Raw genomic sequence first — 22,329 nt, 5'->3', positions numbered from 1 at the left:
ATTTTATTGCGAAAAAATCCACTTTTATATAAACCTTGTATATTATAAGCAAGGTAAATAATAAAACAACTCCTATATTTAAAAAAACAAATCGTGATTTTTTTGTAAAAAAAAAAAAACTTTATTCGGTTTGCAGTCCGCCATTTTGACTTTATTTTTTACTCGAATCGTGAAAATTGTACTTGGTCGGGAAAGTAAATCGATTTATAATTTGAACTTCGGCTCTTAATCCAACTTTTTCAAAGAATATTTTTTTTCACATTCTTTTGTGATACGATTGATGTGTTTCCGAAAAATGATCCTGAAACCAGAGGGTCATGTAACGATTTAAAAAAAAAAAGAATGTAATAAAAAATATAATTATCCTCATTTTGGTCGACTTTTCGTGATCCGCCGATTTTTACCAATCCGAATGAAAATTTAATAACGGTTTACTATGCACCACTCACTGAGTGTGGAAAAGTACGATGAACGGTTCATCCGTCGTACAATTCTGGGTTCGCGGATTTCAAATAGGTAGGTGCAATCACTGAAGACAGCAAAACAATATTCGTTGTGGGTGTTATTAAATACACACCTTTACGATATTAATCTACCTCTATTATGTATACTCTCTACATTACGCTTTATTTACTTTATCTGCCATTATCGGCTTCATGGCCCGACCGTCCCGACCCCCGACCCCCGCTTGTCGCATGCCAAATTAAGATTATGAATATTACAATATTAGTAGGTAAAAAGTAAAAATACTGTATATTTCATAAAATAATTAGGCACATGCAACCTTACATTCGCGTACCATCAAACGTGACAATTTTGCCCGGTTTGATCAAACTTTTACAATATCGTAGAATTTTTGTATGGGACTACTCCTATCTACTTTTTTGAATAGTGATACTTGTTATTCTGAGCATTTTTACAAGTACACAATGTTTGCTTTTCTTTTATTTATGCAATTTTAGAAGACAAAACATACTGGGCAAAATTATCTCCACTTATTGACAATTTTGCCCACTTGGTCATTAACCGTTATTTTAGGTTTTATCATCCGTGTCATACTTTTTGTGCAAAAAATGCTGTTTATGTTTAAACAATAGCATTATTGAGGCATCACCATTATAAAATCAATCCAAAAAACAGTTGGGCAACATTGTCAACTATTTCCTCAATTTTTCTATACAATGCGGATTTGTGTGCCAAGGTTGGCACATAATGGATTTTTAACAAAACCAAAGGAATTAATCTCTAATCCTTTTAATTTTTTGTGTTTGACTTTGCATAAGCGAATAAATTATAGGTTTTTAATTTTTTTTTACAAACAATTTCAGTTCTGATGCGATTTTCGTAATCAAATTGGCAAGCTCTCAAAACGATTTTTCTTTAAATGTGTATGCAGAAAAAAAATCTTCAATTTAAATTTAATTTGCTAGAAATTATATTTTATTTCAAAAAATTCTTTGTTTAAAACTCTTCTTTAGACTTTGAAAATAAATAAAATAGATCTTCATAATTTCACAAAAAAGCTGGCAAATTTAAAAAAGTAAAACTTTCTTAAATGTGGTCGAATATTCTTTCATTTTTAAAAATTGTGGAAATTGTTTTTAAAAGGTAAAAAAAATGGTTAAAGTATGACCATTTTTAATTTACTCACAGAAAATGACCCAATCTTGCAGTTTTTAAGGTTTAAATTGAATTTATAAAAATCTTGACGCAAGATGAGAGGTTCAGGCAAAGAGGCCACACAAAGTACCATTACGTTTGCATCTTACAAATGACAGAACAATAGTTCAATTGTGGTTGTTGATGCGCTGACAACTTAACCAACATAATATTTGTCGTTTTGCGTATCAACAGTGTTAAACTTTACTAAAACGGAAGCGCCTTCTAAAGAAATAAACCGGTAAACCGTTATTAATTTCAAGCGGATCAGACACTGTTTTTTCGTTTTCCTCGGCCAAAGATTCGGAGGCACGTTGTTCATATTCGTCGGGATGACTTATGATGAACGTCTCGAAATCTGTTGACTCATCAACTGAGTAGGCATCAGAGTCTGTTGTGTCCGTGTCGCTATGATTTTTTTTATGTTCTCCTGATCTTTTGATCCTAATGGGAGAGAAAAATCAGATGGATTGTTATCCAATTGCTGTGTGGTATAAAATTTTTTGATGAACGGAATAACTGGCTTGTTATTTTCAGCGTGTATTTGAATTGAAACCCCCATCAGATTTTTCTATCTTTTCTTTTTCTGTTAAATCTTTGGCAAAAAATCTGATTTATGTGCCAGTTTGAACAAAACATTTGATTATCTCGTTTAAAATCATGTTTTTGTCGCTTACTTCATTTTGTTTTATATTTTCTACTTCATTTAAGCAGCAGGTACTTTTTTTTTTCGGGTCAGCTGATGTATTCTTTTTCTGTTATCTGGTTTTTGTCTTGGATAATGTCAAAACACCAGCTAAGAAATTTAAGGCAATTTTGCCCACTTAAATATCTATTGTGTTTGTTCAAATAGATATACAGAAATACTTTCTATAGCGTTGTTATTATTTATGCAATGAAATATATAAAACTTACTTGCCTCGTTTCAACACAAACTCCGCAACAACAAAAGTTTTGACACTATTTATAGATATACAAAAACAGACCTTCAAGTTTAACTTTAAATCTCAAGTGATCAACTGAATATTAAGTTTTGCCATGGAACTATCAAAATATACTTACCAAATGTAATTCTAATGATACCAGTAACTTTTCTTACTTTAAAACATGATTTTGTTGAGGATTTCGGCAGTGTGCAAAATTGTCATGGCTGGGTAAAATTGGCGTGCTTGACGGTAACGGATTATCAATATGCACCACACACCGCTGGGTGCGGATAGGGACATTATGACGAGAATAGGTTCAAAGAAGGTAGGATAATGATGAGAATAGGTATTTCGATCATCCGTTACATGAGAGTGAGGCGCTTACGCTTCAGGGACACTCTCTCCAGGGACAGTGAAATATCTAAATCATCTCAACGTCGGGTGCTGGCGTGCTCGCGTGCTCGGAGGGCAATCATAGATAGCAGTAGCGACGTCGTATTATTATTTATGCCACGATGAATATAAAAATTATTATTCTCGATCCACCGCACCGTTTACAGTCCACAGCGTCCGCGAGTCAACTCCAGTCGACTCGCGGACGCTGTGTTCGCAAGCCGCACATGTTCGCAAGCCCACGTCCACAGTCCAAGTCTTTGCACACAGTCAAAAACGTGTTCCTCATTCAAAATTAAAACCGTCATTAACAAGGCACTTTAACCTACCAGCTACCGGGTACTTTAGGTATAACCTACGTTTCAACTGTAAAATTTCAGTGTCAAAATATATTCTATGTATTTGTATTACGAATGCTCTAGAATTGATTCATTGCGTCTGTCCTTTATACTCGCGCAGGGCAATTTTAGCCTTATTTTGTGGTATCAACGCTAAATCAGTATCATTTTCGTCTGTTCAAATTTAATATTCGAACGGAATAATATTTAGCAATACATTTTTTCAACTATTTTTTTTAATCCGTGAGAATATTCTTTAATCCCTTTTAATGTGACAAAAATTTGATGTTTTTGAAAACATGGGTATTTATTGATTACCTTAAATTGCGAAAATAATTCAGTTGTATCCTTATAATATATAACAGATATCGATTTTATTATTATTATAGATAACTTATAAAGCGCCAAGATTCGTGAATGTTGATTTGAATTTGAATTATGAAAAACTAATATGGCGCATCCGAGATTCTAATTAATCAAGGCCCTAATAGCCGATTAACTGAGGCCCGTGGGGCTGATTTAATAAGACCATTTCAACAGATTCATTAAGACCCGGAGGCAGGTTAAATTAGCAGTTGGCGATAGCTGACTGTTATTATGACGATTTACAGATTCTTCGCTATTTAATGTTAATTGCTTACTAATCAAACTTTTCGAGTTTTTTTATTCTTTTTTTGCTTATTTAATATGGTATATACAGCGACAGAGTTAAAATATTTACGTACCTGGATCACGCCATCACGCGAGGACTCGAGGACGCGAGTATGGTCTAAGGTCTCTGCGGTACCTGTCTCTGTTGTAGTGAGTACAACAGGCTACCGGAATTCTATGGAATATAAAAAAATGACAATATGAAAGTTAAAAAAATACTAATTGAGGAGGTATACGTAGAAGGCGAATTTTCGTTTGTTTACGTAAATTATTACTGTAAAAGCATACAACATGAGACGAAACTTCCGCGGCACATAATTTTACATGTGGTGTCATTGCTACTCAGGTAGCACTGGCAGTGTCTCTTCCTAAGTTTTTGCTTGTGAACGTATAATTGCTGTCAAGAGGAAATTTAGACAAAGTAAGTAGGTAGTATTTATTGAGAAAATGACATTGATTTTAAATTCAAATATATTTCTGAATTACATATGCCTCAAAACTATATATTTTTTTTTTTAATGTAGTGATCTAAATCTTAATAGATTTAATAATACAATCTCGTAAAGCACTTTTCAGTAAACAAGTTAACGCCATGTTTGACACATTCAGCGTAGGTTAGTAGAGTGAAACTAAAAATTCGCAGAAATGAAAGCATTTTTTTTTTAAGGTTAAGGCTATGTCTCAAATTAGATGCATGTCTCAATTATTAAGTCTCAAATTGTTTCAAATAGATATTTGAGTAGAGACAGTAGAGACTGATAGTTATGTTTAATAATTAGGAGAAAACTGAATTATTTTATAAATAGGTACCCACGACTACAGTAGTTATTTTACTACAGAAAAGTACATAATGTGAAGATAGTGTATGCATTTTAATATTTTTTATTGTTCTAGCATTATACATTAGGGTGGTTCGATTTCTAATTTTTTGGAAATTGAAAACGGCCCTATGCGTAAAAGATGTTATATAGACTACAGATTACGGGAAAAATAAACAAAAAATTTAATTTTACAATAACATTTGCCGCGAGATTGTTAAAGTTTAGGTATTTTAATATTTTCATAGTAAAATAAAAAAAATTTTTTTTTTGGTAAGTAAAATTTTTAATATTTTTTTTAGTATTTATTGCAAAGATAAAACATAAACAAATAATTTATTTTTTTCATTACATGTATTGAGCAGCTTCAGAAAATTATTTTGTTATATGTTAAAATAACAATCAAAATTCCAGTTGACGGTTACATTGTAATTAATTTGCGTAATTTTTACCCTGTTTTCTTTTCTGGTTTCTGCAGACAGAAACTGATGCTTCCGCAACTATTTTTACAATTCGTGTGGCTTGACTGTGACAGAAAAACCCCTTGGTGGAAGGTAGTACGGCGTCCTTAATAATCGATGTGTCTCCTATTGCTTCTGAAATAATCTTATAGGTAAATTGTTTCGTCATTCGAGGCTCTGCCAGATTAATTTTTTAAGTCAAATCTTCATAATCTGCTGCACACATATCACATTTTGGAAATAAGAATATTCAAATACTTGTTGCAAGTGAAGTCCGTTTTATTTTGCAGGCTCTCGGAATTCTCGTGACAACTATTTTTTCTTACCTACGTGTTTTCTCTTGTCAGCTAGCATTGACAAAATAGCATTCTCAGGATACCAAGTAAGTCTTTTTTTTAAACTGGGTCACAATAATTAAATTAAACGGACACAACTTATATATATATTTATTTTTTGCACCACAACAGGCCAGGAGCCCCAATTACAGTGGTGAATAACATCACAGAACACCCAGGCTTGAGAAAATCACATTTTTAATTTTTGTGTTCTCACCGGGAATCGAACCCGGAATCTTCCGTGCGTGAGTCAAGTGTCTTGACCGCTACACCACGGAGGCCGCGATGATTGTCTTAATTATCACTTAAATTCCGGTTCGATTATTGTGAGACGCATACAGCTTATGATTCCTATTTGCGGTTGTAGAACACCTACAGTGCCAAATTTTTCTAGGAAGTTATCTTCGACAGACTTTAATTGCAATGTCCAAAGTTGATAACTTCACAATGTCCATTAAGTATAGCTGATCAGTGCTTACGCCTTTCTTATTAATGACTTCAGGTAGCTTGCATTTTATTGATGTGAATAAAACTATAGGCAACTTCTCGCCATATAACATTTTTTTTATTTCTCCCGTGAATCTTCTGAGCCTAATTGTAGTTCCATCGAAATTTACAAAAATGTGGAACGTTATTGGCATGTAACTGGCACACAAACCACTATTCCATCAAACCCAATCGCAACCAGCTTTGTGAGAACAATATTTTTTTTTTATTCATTTTAACAAATAAGTTTTATTCATTTTAACAAATAAGTAACATACATAATTGTATTTTTGTTCCCGCAAAGCCAAAGCTTGCCTGCGGGTTACATTACATTATTTTTTTAAAATTTATAAGTAAGTACATAGTTTAATAATAATTGAAGAATAAAATATATTTATACACTTAAGTTTCACTTGTTAATTTTTTGACTATTTTTTTTAATGAAATTAGGTTTTTTTCTTCACGGTTTTAGCTAGTATTAAATTGTACAGTTTTGGTACTACACTACCCATTGTTCTGTCACCATAGTAGTTTTTCTGTCGTGGTACCATCAACTGCTGTGCCGATACTTGTCAGGTCATGATCTGGTGGTTTATTTTGGATTTAAAATTGCAATCGAGGAAATGATCTGTCACTATCTTATATTTACACTGTTTGTTAATTGGCAAAACGTTAACAAAATCAAATAATATTTTATTGTTGTCTTTTGCCTCATTCTTTATTTTTACAGGTACGATAATTTTTTAAATTTGTACCTGTAAGTTCTATTCAATAAAAAAAAGACTATCCGTATAAGATTTAAAACTTGGTCCCCATATTCTTAATCCATATTGAATAATTGGGTCAACTATCCCCAAGTAAACTAGTCTCAGCACTGGGTATGGTATGTATGGTTTTAAATGGTACATGTTAAGTAGGCAAACTTTTAGCTTATTGCAAACTGTTTTTATCTGTTCTTCCCAATTAAAAGTGGAATCTTTAATAATACCTAAATACTTATATTTTGATACGTGATCTATTTTTGTGCATTTGCAGTCTTGTAGATTGATATGCAAGCATTCGTGAGTGTGTGCATATATTAACAAATCTTCTTTTGGTCTATTATATGGGGACGCAATGTGTAACGCTTTCGTTTTTTTTTATATTTATTGTTAGGCTATAATCATGTGACCATCTTAAAACTTGATTAAAATCCGATTGCAGTTTTTGCTGCGCGTCTATTTGTGAGTCTCCAATAGCAACAATTGCCGTATCATCTGCAAACTGATGGCACAGTGAGTGTTGTATGACATTTGCCATAGAGTTAACTGTAACTCCCCTAGAATACCTGATATACTGATATCAGGTATTCTAGGGGACCAATTACTGACCCCTGGGCTAGTCCCGTTTTTACTTGTACTTTTTTGCTGAACGTATCTTGTGTTTTCTAATTGTTCTAATATTTTTTAAATATACTCGGAATCAAGTTTTTTTTACCAGACTTTTGTGTTTATTGTTTTGATTTTTCTTCCGTTTTTTTACTATTATGGTTTTGCCTTTACGTTTGTAACAATATAAATTAATCAGATCAGAATTTGCTTTAACTGGCTGAGATGGTAAAGTGATTCTTGTTTTTGTTCTCACCCCGAATTAAAATTCAATCAATGACGTTCGATATGTTGCTTACTGATATAAGGCCAACATCTTGAAGTGCAGCTGACACGATAGCATCCCCTGTTCGATCAGAAACGCCATACTGATCTAATGTTCTTCGAGTGTGTGAGAATTTAGGATGGGGTTTCAACAATATCCGGCTGTCTAGAAAAGTCAGAAGTCTCGCTCACACGCTGATTCCGTTTGCTCGTATTTTTTCTTTCATCATTTTACATTTGTTATATTTAACATAATTTAAATTATTGTCTTAAGTGTAAACAATTTATTTGGTGTGTGCGTGAGTGTCATACACTAATTTACAAATAAATAGTCAATATTAATGTACATTCTGTTTGTATACCCAATAAAATAAATAAATAAAATGATCTTGTACTTAATTTTTGGGATTCTCGTTGTTATTGTCTAACTTCTTAAAACATTATTTCGTTTTCACAGGTAGAAAGCATATTTGGTGGCATATCACAACCAGGCCCGAAAATATGGCAAATCATGTATTTTCTTAGTATCGCTATAGTGCAAAACTAGTTCAAGTTCATCGACTCACATAATTCACACTGTAAAATAGTAATTTATTTATCGGGAACAGCGGTCGCGCATGTTATTCTGACGGCCGCTTGCTCAGTTTAATGCAGTTTTACGAACTGATTTGAGAGGATGAGGGGAAAAGATTGATTATCAAACCTGTTGTAATGTATTATTCAATTAGTGATTATAAGTTATGTATATTTATATTGCAGAAGAACATTCATTTAATATCCAAAATCATCTTAACAAAACATGGCTCTTTTCAATAAAAATCTAAAATGCATCCCCCCCGCGGCAAACCTTACCCTTAAAAATATTTTTTATTTTATTTTCCCCTTATTCTACATACTATAGAACATCATTTCCGCGTAAGGCCGTTTTGATAAATTTTTTTTTTTCTCAATACAAGATCGATCCACCCTATTATGCATATCTCAAATTTCACACAGTCTCAATTTTGAGTTTTAAATTTGCTTTTTTTTACGATTTTCGAAAGAGGCTTAGTTTTGTTTTTGATTGGATTTATTTTTATTTGATGAAATTTGTGTTGAAATTTGAAAGCGTAATATTAAATATGTATATAAAAAGATATAGTCAGTTGAAGTTGTTGAAAACTGTCTCAAGTTGTATGCTCTTACGGTATGTTTTGTTTTCATTTCATCGCATTAGGTATGTAGTCAACTTGTATTATTTCAGCTTTATGCAGGTAGGTGCACGCTTTGTGCCTACATAATTTTTGTAACTATTTTTCTTATCAAAAATGAGTTTGTTGTAACTCCTGGGGGTACAAAAAAACGTTTGTAAATTTTGTGTGGTTTTGGTAGCATCATTTTGAGTGACATACTTATTCTTCTTTATTACATTTAAATTGTTCCGAACAGCAAAAAAAAATATTGTGAGGCCCAAAGGAGTGATATTTTTAGGTGCCCGAGATACTAATCAACCGAGGCCCGAAATACCGATAAAACGAGGCCCGAGGGGCCGATTACATAAGGCCCGAAAGGATATATTATATTCTGGAATATATATATTCCGGGTGCGATTCCCATTGAGAACACAAAAATTAAATGTGATTTTTCTCAAGCCTGGGTGTTCTGTGTTGTAATTCACTACTGTAATTGGGCTTTCTGGCCTGCTGTGGTGGAAAAAAAGGATAAGTAAAAAAAAAAAAAAAATAGTATGCAAGGTAATTAATTAATTAATAAGACAGGTGCCACCGTTTTGTAGCAACAATTCACGGACAGTGTATACTTGTAATGACGTATTAAACAGACTTCATTAACTCAGCAATAGTTATTCCCACGTATCTGATATATTTAGTGTAGGGTATTGTTCCTATAGAACAAACCTTTTGAACTTTTTCAAAGATGGTGAATGGTAATTATATTTATTTATTCATACATTTCATAATATATACAGTTTTTTGTTCACTTTGCCCAGCTGTATGAAACAGTACTTATGATTTTCTTGTCGTATTCTTAGAGTATATATACTCTAAGGTCGTATTACTGTAGAATGCTTTACTATTTAAACTTTTTACTGAATATGCTGTGTAATTTTTAGGTTAATTTTTTAAAATATAAATCTTGTATTTTTTTTTATAAATCTTTGGTATAAGGAAATTCATGTTTTTAAAAAAAATATATTAAGCCGAATAAATATATTATATTATAAATTTTTGTAAAAGGCAGATTTTCCGTTTATGTTAATAAAATAAAATAAAATAAAAATTAGCGCCTTTGTTGCCAGTGTTGCAAAAATACAATTTAAAACATTTCTTGATTTGAATTTTAACAAAAAGGTTTCTAACTTTTTACTAAGCTCTTTATTGTACCATTTTTAATACAATTACAAGTTTTAAACAATTATTCTTTTATACTTACGCACCCACACACACGCACCCTCTCCCTCATTCATTCCCACACGCACATGTATCCTCTCCGTCATTCATTCACGCATACACACATTCACATACACATTAATTATATATTACGTGTCATTATACTTACAGTGGATTATTTTAATTGGCTTTAGCATTGTAATATTTTTCTACTTATTTTGTTTATGTAATAGCTGTAAAAATCCCAAATAAAATAAAATAAAATAAATAATAATAATAATAGTAATTGTGGAAATAAATGCTAATACTTTTTCATTTCAATATCATGCTAACCAAAACTGCATAGTATGTTAAATGCTATTGCTAAATTATGTTCTTTTTATCCTTTCCTCTCCCAGGTGGAGGTTGGAAGTCATCGCAACAATTCTCACTTTGTTAGCAGCTGCCCTGAACATGGACCGAGTGCTGCAATGGAACCAGTCACGCAAGTTCTTTAGCCAAGATATGCGCCTTCTACACCTGCACTGTGTCTTCCTTCAATCCTTCCCTGTAGAAAGACTTGAAAATGTTATGTATATTTCGCCTCTTTAACAATGTTCTCATAGATTGGTTTGAGATCACCACCGGAGTTCGTCAAGGCTGCGTCCTTTCACCGTTCTTTTTTATATTCCTTAGGACTTCATCCTTAGAAAGTCGATTCCACTAGATCGAGGAATATCCATCTCCCCCTCTCAAAAACTCTGCGACCTAGAATATACCGATGATGTGATTTTAATTGACGATTCAGTCGGGGTCTTTAGGTCACTGTAGATAAGTTAAATAGGTACTCTGCATGCATGGGTTTAAAAATCAATATTGCAAAAACACATGTACTGTGTAATACTTCGTGACTTGTTACTCAAAATCCCTTGACTCTGTCAAACCAAATCATCGAAAGGGTCGAGAGTTTCAAATACCTAGGCGTATATATGTTACAGAAAATGGCAGCTTTCAAAAGGAACTGGGAGTGCGGTTAGGAGAAGCATCGCCACATTCAACAGTATGAAGGCTGTCTGGAGATCGGATATTTACTCAGTGAAAACCAAATACCGCCTATATAATGCCTGCAAAACACCTGTTCTCCTCTACGGATGCGAATCGTGGCACCTCACTGGGGCACAAAATAGCAAAATTCTGAGTTTTGAGAATTAGTGGACTTTGTGAGGAAGATATAATAAGAGAATGGACGCAGCAAACTCCAGTGACAACTGTCGTCAAGCGGAGGCGATACGGTTGGCTAGGGTATATACTGCGGATGCCTACTGAGAGCCTTAATCCCGCTTGCCTACTTTACAAGGAATCAGGTTCTCGGCGTCCTGGATGTCCGCTGCTGACTATTCGTCGGCAGTTTATGTCAGAACTTCGGGACGAGAACCTTAATTGGGAGGACGCAAAGGAGTTGGCAGCCGATAGAGATGCATGGAGGCTCTTCTTGGATACCATATGCTCGAACTAGGGAGCGGATATCCGCTGGAATGGTGATGATGGCGGCCTCCGTGGTGTAGTGGTCAAGACTCTTGACTCACGCACGGAAGGTTCCGAGTTCGATTCCCGGTGAGAACACAAAAATTAAAAATGTGATTTTTCTCAAGCCTGGTTGTTCTGTAATGTAATTCACCACTGTAATTGGTCATCCTGGCCTGTTGTGGTGCAAAAAAAAAAAAAAATGAAATGAAATGAAAAATGAAATGATGATATTTCACCTCTCATCACATGCCCAAAACACTCAAGTTTTGTTTTCTTTGTGGTCTTCAGTACCTCTCTATCTTTTTTAATCCGTCGGAGAACGTCATCGTTTCCGATAGTCTACCCGGGAGATTTTAAATATCCTCCCGCAGCACACATTTCAAAGGCTTTGATCTTAATGTGCTTAATTATGGAAAATTAGGATAATTTAAAAGTACACGCAAATTTTATTGATTGGAGTAAGCAGAGAGAAAAACCACTAACCCAAAAAAGCGTCCCCAACTTTTTCCGAAGGGAAAATAGCATGTTGTGAGAAAGAACAACCTGTACTCTTCCAAAATTTCGGAAATTGTTTTAGCGTTCAACGTGCTATTTTGGTAAGCATGCTATTGAAATAAAATCATATTAATTCCAACCACTACTCGAGTTCGAGCATTCGAATTTCGAATTTTAAACTTTTTATATTATGTCAATATTTTACACGATTATAATCCGTGCATTTAGTTTAGTGTGTCGCTGGTATGTGTCGTCACGCCGCACAGTGTTTCGTTTCATACAAGCTAGAAACTAAAAATTCTGAATGTACTTTTAACTCACGTATGCGATTCATTTAATCCTAAAAAGAGGTTTTTTTTATTAAATATGTAATAATAATTCGTTTTATAAAAAATATGTCACATTTTGTTATTTAATAAACGAAATAAATTTTCTGGAAATTGATATCTTCATCCAATAATGTTTTTAAGGATCATAAATAATTGAAATTATTACTTTAATTCTATTGACTGATAAATCGGTCAACCCATAAAATAAATCATTGAAAATTATATTAGATACTTAGGCATAAAATAAAGATTTCACCCGAGAGAACTAATCTGCCTTCACTTGTTTTGTCAGAATAACCATTTTACAGCTGATTTTATTATGTTAAACATGACAACTGAAAGGGTTTAAATAAACTTAAAAGTTTGGCATTGTAAGGAACACAGAAGTGAGGCAACGGACACAGCAACCCTTGGTATCTACTGTCATCCAAGGCGTTTTGGCTGGCAAGGCCATGTACTACGTATGCCTTCCGAGAGCCTTAACCATGCTTGCCTATGTTACAAGGCATCAGGTTCTTGGCGTCCTGGTCGTTCACTGTTGACAATTTGTGGGCAGTTTGCGTCAGAGTTGCGGTGCGTGGACTTAACTTGGGAGGATGTACAGGAGGTCGATCGCTTGGCCGGAGGCAGATTATGGAATCCATATGCTCCACATAGGGAGCGGATATGGTATGATGATGATAAAACTTAAAGGTTTTTAAATAAAACATTTGTTTTAAGTGATTTTCAAATAGATGTATTTTGAGAAATATAAAAAGAGCATGTAATGTAGATAAGCCAAAGGAATAAAATTCTTGTCGAGAAACTCTATTAATACTAATAGAATTCATTTCACTGGGTTTGGCGCCACAAATATAACAGGACATGGTTGACTTATTTTCAGCCAAAACGTTGCAAATTTTACCATCTACCATTGTTAAAAGCATTTTCAATTTTATGGACAATACTACACCTCCAATATTAACATTAAAATTTTCAAGTTTTTCAATTGCATCTTGAAGTTTTTCGATTTCAGACTTAGTAAGAATATCAGTTTCTTTGGCGAAAATAAATTTAATAGGACGACAATAAGAGGTTGAGGAAGGGCTTACATTTTGCCAAATTACTATATTAGGGTCATCATTAAGCCTTAGTTGTATTGGAACGAATGACATAATAAATAAAAATTCATCTAGTGCATGCTCTGTGTGAAATTTCTGTTTATAATTACCATGTCCCGAGCTTCCATCTCCACCCCACTTGCATATAAGAGTCAGTACAGAACCTGAAGGAACTTTTTCTTTTAAGACTTCTGATTCTACATTTAGAAATCGTTCCACCGTATGATTTAAAATCGCTTGTAGCTGGATTTCTGCACTAGTTTCCGTTATTTTGACAAATTCCTTGCTCAGGCAACATGCTTTTTTTGCTTTTCTTAAACTATAAAATGCCGGATATATGTTGTGGCCGGTTTTTATGGCATTTTTACGCATAACTTTGTAGGAATGCGAAGATCATTTACAGTCAACGTATAAACTTAGCGCTTCCTCAATTGTCAATGCCCGCTGTTTGTTTACTTGTTGACGTTCCCTACGTATTTTTGCTACTTCATTGGGAGTAGCTTTCAAAATTTTCTTTAGGAGATCGGCAACTGTGCGTTTTCCTGATGCTCGAATAGATACCTGCGTGGCAAACGAAAGTTCTTCAGATGTCTTCGTACTCACTAAATCACGCACTTTTGTCCTTTTGCACTGATCACTGCATGCCCCAAAATCCTTTGCGGGCCTTCCAGTAGACGTAGATGGTTCATTCATGTCTACTGAAGGACTTTGTCGAAAGTTTTCACATATCAAAATATTTTCACTACCGTCGAGCCACTCAAATTTTTTTTTAACAAATCTATCTAGTTTACAGCCAGATTCGGTCCATTTTCTGCTAATATTTAAACAAATAAGCTTAATTTGATTTTTTAACAGTTTTTCACCACTTGCACTGAGTTCACCGACTTCAAATTTACTAACAATATTATTTAACACTCCTTGAAGCCTTTCTTTCTTCGTCAAACTCTTCCACATCACGTACAATTCTTGCCTGGAAATCTCGTATCTGGTACCTGTAAAATAACAAAATAAGATAGATGCAACTTCGTGCGGTAAAATATCGAAACTGTAATGAATTAACAATAAATTGGTCTATTGAAAAATAAAAATAATATTTTGCTACTTTGATATACTCTCCGAGATAAATTCTCGAGAAGTTAGAAATTGATATTTTTTTAACTACTGAAAAATACATAAGTTAAATTATTGTTTTTTTAAGTACCTAAATGAAATACATTAAAATATTAGAAAAAAAACTATACAACATACCTTCCAAAATAGCTTCCATTTTTTTTAAAAATCGAAATAAAAAACTTTAAACTTGATAAACAACCTTTACACGTCGGACGCCAAAATGCAAATAAATGTAATTAGGCTTTCAAAAACCAATTATCCGACTTTCATATTCTGGTATGAATCACCCTAAGCATTAAACACCCCAATTAGGCTTACAATCGTCACACTAACTATCTGGTAATGCCCCCATGACGTCATCGTTTAAGAATTCAAAAGTGACTTTTTATCTTGTAGCTTGTATGGGTCAAAACACTGTGCGCCGTCAGTCGTCAGTCGTCGGCGTGTTTTTCAGTGTTCGCATGTTCGCATCCTCTCTCTGATATTGTGCTTCCGAGTTCGCACTGTCACTGATACGCGTCGATTAGATTACTGACAGATCGACGATGACAGTTTAGTTTAGTTTAGTGATTTAGTCTCCAATATTCAAGACGTCTCCGATATTGTATTCACTTGACTTTTGGCCGATGGTTCTCTCGAACCGGACTGCACGGGTAACGCATCTATAGATAAGTTTACTATGGAAAATCTTCATCAAATGTCAGATGCTAAGCACCCGCACACATTTGTGATACTCGGAGCTTCTGGAGATTTGGCTCGGAAGAAAATATACCCTACTCTGTGGTACCTCTATCGGGACAATCACTTGCCGCCGGAAACGGCGTTCGTCGGGTACGCGCGAAGTCATCTGACGATCAACGAACTGAGGACGAAATGCAGAGTGCACCTCAAGTTACGGCCGGGAGAAGACGACAAGTTCGACCGATTCTGGAGCAAGCACTCGTACGTCGCCGGCAGTTACGATACGCTGAGCGACTTCCGGAAACTCGATGAAGAGATTCGCAGGCACGAGCGAGGGCCCGCGGCCAACCGCCTGTTTTACCTCGCGTTGCCCCCGTCCGTGTTCGAAAAGGCCACCGTTAACATCCGCAGCTGCTGCATGGGCGACAAGGGCTGGACCAGAGTCATCATCGAGAAGCCCTTCGGCCGCGACGCCGAGTCTTCGCAGCGCCTCAGCGACCACCTCGCCCGGCTGTTCACCGAGGAGCAGATGTACCGCATCGATCACTATCTCGGCAAGGAGATGGTGCAGAACCTCATGACCATAAGGTTCGGCAACAGGATCTTCGGCCCTTCGTGGAACAGAGAAAACATCGCGTCTGTACTTATCACATTCAAAGAACCTTTCGGAACGCAAGGCAGAGGGGGCTACTTCGACGATTTCGGCATCATTAGAGATGTTATGCAAAATCATATTCTGCAAATATTATGTCTCGTGGCCATGGAAAAACCTACCTCCGTGGACCCGGATGACATCAGGGATGAAAAAGTTAAAGTCCTGCGCTGCATCAGCCCCCTGGAGCTGGAGAACACGGTGCTGGGCCAGTACGTCGGGGACCCCGCCGGGCGCGGGGAGGAGTGCCAGGGCTACCTGGACGACCCCACGGTGCCCCCGGGCTCGCTCACGCCCACCTACGCCATGGCTGTGCTGCAGATCGCCAACGAGCGCTGGGACGGCGTGCCTTTCATCCTACGCTGTGGCAAGGCACTCAACGAGCGCAAGGCCGAGGTGCGAGTGCAGTACCACGACGTCGCCGGGGACATCTTCAGCGGCCAGGCCAAGCGCAACGAGCTCGTGATACGCGTGCAGCCCGGAGAGGCGCTGTACCTGAAGATGATGTGCAAGATGCCGGGCCGCTCTTTCGAGCTGGTGGAGACGGAGCTGGACCTGACATACAGCTCTCGCTACGGGGAGGTGGCGATGCCGGACGCGTACGAGCGTCTGATACAGGACGTGTTTGCGGGCTCACAGATGAACTTCGTGCGGAGCGACGAGCTGCGCGAGGCTTGGCGCATCTTCACACCGCTGTTGCGGAGGCTGGAGTCGGAGCGCGTGGTTCCCGTGCCCTACTCGTACGGGACACGCGGACCCGAGGAGGCGGATCGCAAACTGGTACAAAACAACTTCAAGTACTCGGGTTCCTACAAGTGGCACGACACCGGATCCCAGCGCCATTAGTTTCTCTGTACGAATTAGGTACTTATTTTTGACATTGCTAGTTTGCTGAGATGACATTATGATGCACTTACAATACTCCAATACAAAACTGAATTAGGATAAAGCGATGAAATTTAATTACATAAAACGTCCGGATTATAGGAAAGCATTTGCTAGCGTGTGCCTATTTCTAGTAGTACCTACACATTTCTTTACTTCACTGCACTTTGAAAATCATTCCAGCAGTTCTTAAATCGGTTAACTGTAATGAAATGGACAGCCAAGTTTAGTGAGTTATCCACTAGAAGAAATTTTTATTTAGGTTGTTAATTCACGGTCCTGCAAATGGATGTTCGTTTTGATGTTTAAAGAATTAAATTTCGACATATTTTTACAATTTTTCTTCATGGTAACCTTTGAATCTATTTTTTTTTCTTCTACATGAGCGAACCTTAACCTTTCTTCAATTGAAATGTTACTTCTAAGGCCTTCCTTAAAATAATAATTTTAATTGTGATATTTTATAGAGAGATATTAAATGTACACATTGTTGTATGCGGTGCCAAGTTTTATACTATTTTTGATAAATTAATATTGTTAGTGTAAGTAATAATATATATATCGTATTTTGGTGCTTTGGTTTAATTATTGATATAAGTAATTTGGGTGGATTTGACTATGTATGCATATTTAATATATTGTAAATCCTTGTGCAATTTTTGTATTTTTACAATTTTACAAGTGACTTTTTATTGTAAATATCTCGGGGACCATTAATTAATAATGCTCAGCATTCCGTGCATTAAATGTACTCATTTTTGTTCAAGGTTTTGTGATAAAATTGTTTTATATTTTATAAAAATAAAATTGTTATTCACTTACATTTTTTTATTTGTTATCTTTAAAACCAAAATTTTAGTTTATTCAAAATAATTTTATTTAATCCATGAAGTTTAAAATAATACTTTTTCAAAAGTATATTAGATGTTGAACTTCGTTTCTGCCGTTTTCCTATAGATGGCTTTAGCGGTAAGTAGTGGTCGAAATAAATAGATCATACCCGTCATGCAATAAACTTGGACATTCATTCATTATTCCATGTCCGCTCCCTAGTTGGAGCATATGGTATCCACAAAGATCCTTCAAGCATCTCTGTCGGCTCCCACTCCTGTGCATCCTCCCAAGTCAGGTTCGCATCCCGTAGTTCTGACACGAACTGCTGATTAACAGTTAACAGTGGATGTCCAGAATGTCAAGAACCTGATGCCTTGTAAAGTAGGTAAGCGTGGTTAAGGCTCTCAGGAGGCATCCGCAGCACATGGCCAAGCCAGCCGTATCACCTCCGCTTGATGACAGTTGTCACCGGAGTTGGCTGCCTCCGTTCTCTTATTACTTCATTCCTCACTAAGTCAAAACACCGCACACCCAAGATTCTTCTATTGAGAGAGAGACCTATTCTCAAAACTAAGAATTTTGCTGCTTTGGGCCCTAGTGAGGTGCAACGATTCGCATCCGTAGAGGAAAATAGGTGCTAAGCAGGCGTTATATAGGCGGCATTTGGTTTTCACTAAGTAAATATCCGATCTCTAGACAGCTCTCATACTATTGAATGTGGCGCCTGCTATCCCTAGCCGCACTCCCAGTTCTTTTTGAAAGCTTCAATTTTCCGTAACATATACTCCTAAGTATTTGAAACTCTCAACCCTTTCGATAACTTGGTTTAACAGAGTCAGGGAATTTGGGCATCAAGGTATGAAGTGTTACACGGTACATGGGTTTTTTCAGTATTGATTTTGATACCCATGCATGCGGAGTACCTATTTAAGCTATCTACAGTGGCCTGAAGACCCCTGACTGAATCGTCAATTATAAACGCATCAACTGCATACTCTAGGTCGCAGAGTTTTCGGGAGGAGGAGATGGATATTCCTCGATCTAGTGGAGTTTATTTCCTTAAGATGAAGTCCATGAGGATTATAAAAAGGATCGGTGCAAAGATACAACCTTGATGAACTCCGGTGGTAACCTCAAACCAATCTGTGACAACATCGTAGATTCTGTATCGGCATTCGCTATTTGAGTGAAGGGCTTTGATAAGTTAAACTAGTTTTATAGGCACCCCATATGCTACTAGTATTTTCCAGAGTGTAGGTCTTTGCGGACTATCAAAACATGGACATCTGTCAACATAACCTCATAGAAACATTAGTCGATTTGTGTCTTCATCATAAAGTTATTCTCAATTGAAAATGTTAGATTACGAGCCAAGTTTTAATTTTGTGCTTCAATATTAAGAAATCTGGGGCTGAGGCTCATCTAATGCTCTCAAATACTTATGGTGAGGCCGCTATTAGTATTTGAGAATGGTGATTTTCACGTCGATGACAGCTACAGTGCTGGAAGAGAGAAGATTTTCAAAGATGCAGAATTGGAGGCATTACTTGATGAAGACTTGTGTCAAAGTCAAGAAGAATTGGCACGATCTTTGGAAGTGACTCAACAAGCAATTTCTAAATACCTCAAATCCATGGGAATGTTGAACAGCATATGTTTGCTTGTGAACAGTTGCTTAAAAAGCAGACGTAAGGGATATCTGCATCATATTGTGACTAGAAATAAAAAATAGGTCAATTGAGATAACCACAAGCGTAGAGAATCATGGGAATTTCACGACCATGCTTCCATGTCGACAGCCAAACCGAATATTCACAGCTCAAAGGTCATTCTCTGTACTTAGTAAGACCAGCTCAGCGTAGTGTATTATGAGCTGTTAAAACAGAGTGAAACAATCGCGGGCGATCGTTATCGAACGCAATTAATGCGATAAAGTGATTTTGCGGCATGACAATGCTCGAACCCATTTTGCGAAAGTAGTCAAGACATACTTTGGAAACGTTGAAATGGGAAGCCCTACCCCACCCGCCGTAGTCTCCAAACGTTGCTCTCTCTGACTATCACTTGTTTCGATCAATGGCACAAGGCCTGGCTGACTAACACTTCCGTTCTTATGAAGAAGTAAAAGATTGGATCGATTCGCGGACCGCTTCAAAAGTTGACCAGTTTTTTCAATGCTGGGTTTGTACGCTGCCATGAAAGATTGTCGTCCATCTTTCAAAAAGGCATATCTCGTTTTTTGACAAAATTGAGTTATGAATATTTTAATAAAAAATCATTTATATTTATGGAATAAATGGGCATCATACTATCATAAAATATTTTTTAAAAACTCTGCAAAATACAGTAAGATTATTTTTTTATTATTTTTAAAGGCGAAAATTTTCCTAACAAAAGAGTCGTTCAAAAATTAATACATTTGATATACGCTTTTTTGAAAGATTGACGACGAGATGGGAAAAAGTAGTGGCCAGCGATGAACAATACTTTGAATCATAAATCTATAACCAGTTTTTTAACAATAAGGCCTCAAATTTCAGAAAAAAAACAGCTGAAGCAAAGTCGTACACCTAATACATTCACAAATTTACATTTATCTTTGCATGCGTTAATTTTTGTAAATACTGGTAAAAAAAACCTAAAAATTAATAAATCTATTTTAGTTATTGTAATTCACTGAGTAGTAGGCATTTTTTCACATAAAATTTTACTGCATAAGAAAATTGAATACTTCTATAGTATCATGCTTATCTTAATTATTTATAAAAGAGAATTCGGCACTCTGGGCCTCATTTAGTCAGCCTTGCGGGCCTTAATGAATCTGTCCTAATGGCATTATGGCTTATTACATCAGCCTCAGTCGATCTGCCTTGGTTAATTAGGATCTCGGATGCGTTATATTAGTTTTCCATTATACAGTTGTGAATTACATCACAGAACACCCAGGCTTGAATAAAATTACATTTTATTTTTGTGTTCTCACCGGGAATCGAACCCGGAACCTTCCTTGTGTGAGTCAAGTGTCTTGACCACTACACACGGAGGCCGCCAAACAAGTAGCGTTACTTGTATTATTTTTTAGATAAATTTAAAGACACGAGTGGATAAAGGTGTTATGTGACACAAGGCAGAGATATCTGAGGTTAATGTTTTAAACACTAGTACAATTATTATTGATAATATAACACCTTCATTCGCTCTCAAAATTGGTTTTCTGCTACTTTTTGATGGTGTAGTTGGTTTTATATGAAAAAGCTGTACATGTAGTTAAAAAATTCCATGCAAAAAAGTTAATTTTTAGTAGTATTGGTTCGATTAACCATCACTTTATTTAGTCTTTCCCAAAAAAAAAAATTTTATTTAGTGTCACTTTCACTTACGGCTATATTACGTTATTAAGGTTTTTTTGCACCACTACAGGCCAAGAGGTGAATTACAGCACGGAACACCTAGGCTTGAGAAAAATCACATTAAATTTATGTGCTCTCACCGGGAAACAAACCTGGAACCTTCCGTGCGTTAGTCAAGTATCTTAACCACTCCATCACGTAGGCTGTCAGATACGATTGAAATATTTTAGCAATACAAAAATGTTTTTCCGCCTCGTAATGTAATGGTCAGCGCGTTTGCCTACCAAGCAAGAGGTCTCAGGTTCGATTCCCGACATGGTTGACATGAAATATTGATTTAAAATATTTCATAGTCCCTGGACTGGTACTTGAAACATAAGACTGATCGTCTTACCTACGCTGCGATTGGTATAACAATGCAGTGCACTAGGTGTGGAAAGTGAATGACAAAAAAATAACTAAATTTAAGGTAATCTTAAGGGTTTTTCAATTGATGCGGGTAGATTTTAACGGCCCGTGGTGGCTATTTTATTTTGATGACATCTGTCGAATATTTTTTTTATTATTCAGTTACTTATGCCAAATCACCATGGCCATCACAAGTTACACAATTGAACAGCACGTTTAATTGATAAAATTTTATTTTCAAAATGAGTGTTCGTTAGTGCAAATGTTGCGCGTATTGCGCCCATTTTACGGTAAACGTGGTGGCCCTTCACAGTAAACTCTTCAACGTTTGGTGGACAAATGCAAGATCGGCCGAGAACATCACCGCTGTTTGTGAAAGTGTACAGCAGAACCCGAGGCAGTCGATTCCTCGCCGTGCACAAGAACTCGGCCTTTCGCAGATCTAACTTGGTGATAATTGCTTCGGGACATGGGCCTACACCCGTACAAGATCCAACTGACCCAGGAGCTCAAAGTTCATGACCATAGACAACACCGTTTGTTCGCTGACTGGGCTTCAAATCGTTTGGAAGACGATCCCAATTTTGTCAAAAAATCATTTTTAGCGACAAGGCGCATTTTTAGATTAATGACTGTGTTAACAAGCAAAATAGCCGTATATGGAATGACACCAACAAACGCGAAATTCACCAGGTGATAATGCGTACTCAAAAAGTTACCGTTTGATTGCCGGCGGCGTCATTGGTCCCTATTTAAAAAAAAACGACATTGGTGATGCGGTCACCGTCAATGGCGAGCGCTACAGAACGATAACCAATTTCTTTTGGCCCAAATTAAACCATATGGACCTAGACGACATGTGGTTCTAGCAGGACAGCGATCGTGCCACAC

General features: G+C 36.3%; 1 protein-coding gene across 1 annotated transcript; it reads left to right on the top strand.

Annotated features, from left to right (window-relative positions):
• Nucleotides 1–15,045: 15,045 nt before the first annotated feature.
• Zw (glucose-6-phosphate 1-dehydrogenase Zw) lies at nucleotides 15,046–17,667 on the top strand. The gene has a single exon (XM_088227263.1). The coding sequence runs from the start codon at nucleotides 15,308–15,310 to the stop codon at nucleotides 16,805–16,807; it is 1,500 nt and encodes a 499-aa protein (XP_088083389.1). The 5' UTR covers nucleotides 15,046–15,307; the 3' UTR covers nucleotides 16,808–17,667.
• Nucleotides 17,668–22,329: the final 4,662 nt, after the last annotated feature.

This window comes from Micrasema longulum, unplaced genomic scaffold (assembly GCF_059751315.1).
Source record: "Micrasema longulum isolate JH-2025_06_02 unplaced genomic scaffold, ASM5975131v1 h1tg000494l, whole genome shotgun sequence".
NCBI lineage: Eukaryota > Metazoa > Arthropoda > Insecta > Trichoptera > Brachycentridae > Micrasema > Micrasema longulum.
The sequence above is the reverse complement of the archived record's forward strand: the minus strand, read 5'-3'. Positions and strand labels throughout refer to the sequence as shown.

Bases quoted from the DNA above. Each gene is read 5' to 3' on its own strand.
- Zw (XM_088227263.1), top strand. From the start codon at position 15,308: ATGGAAAATCTTCATCAAATGTCAGATGCTAAGCACCCGCACACATTT.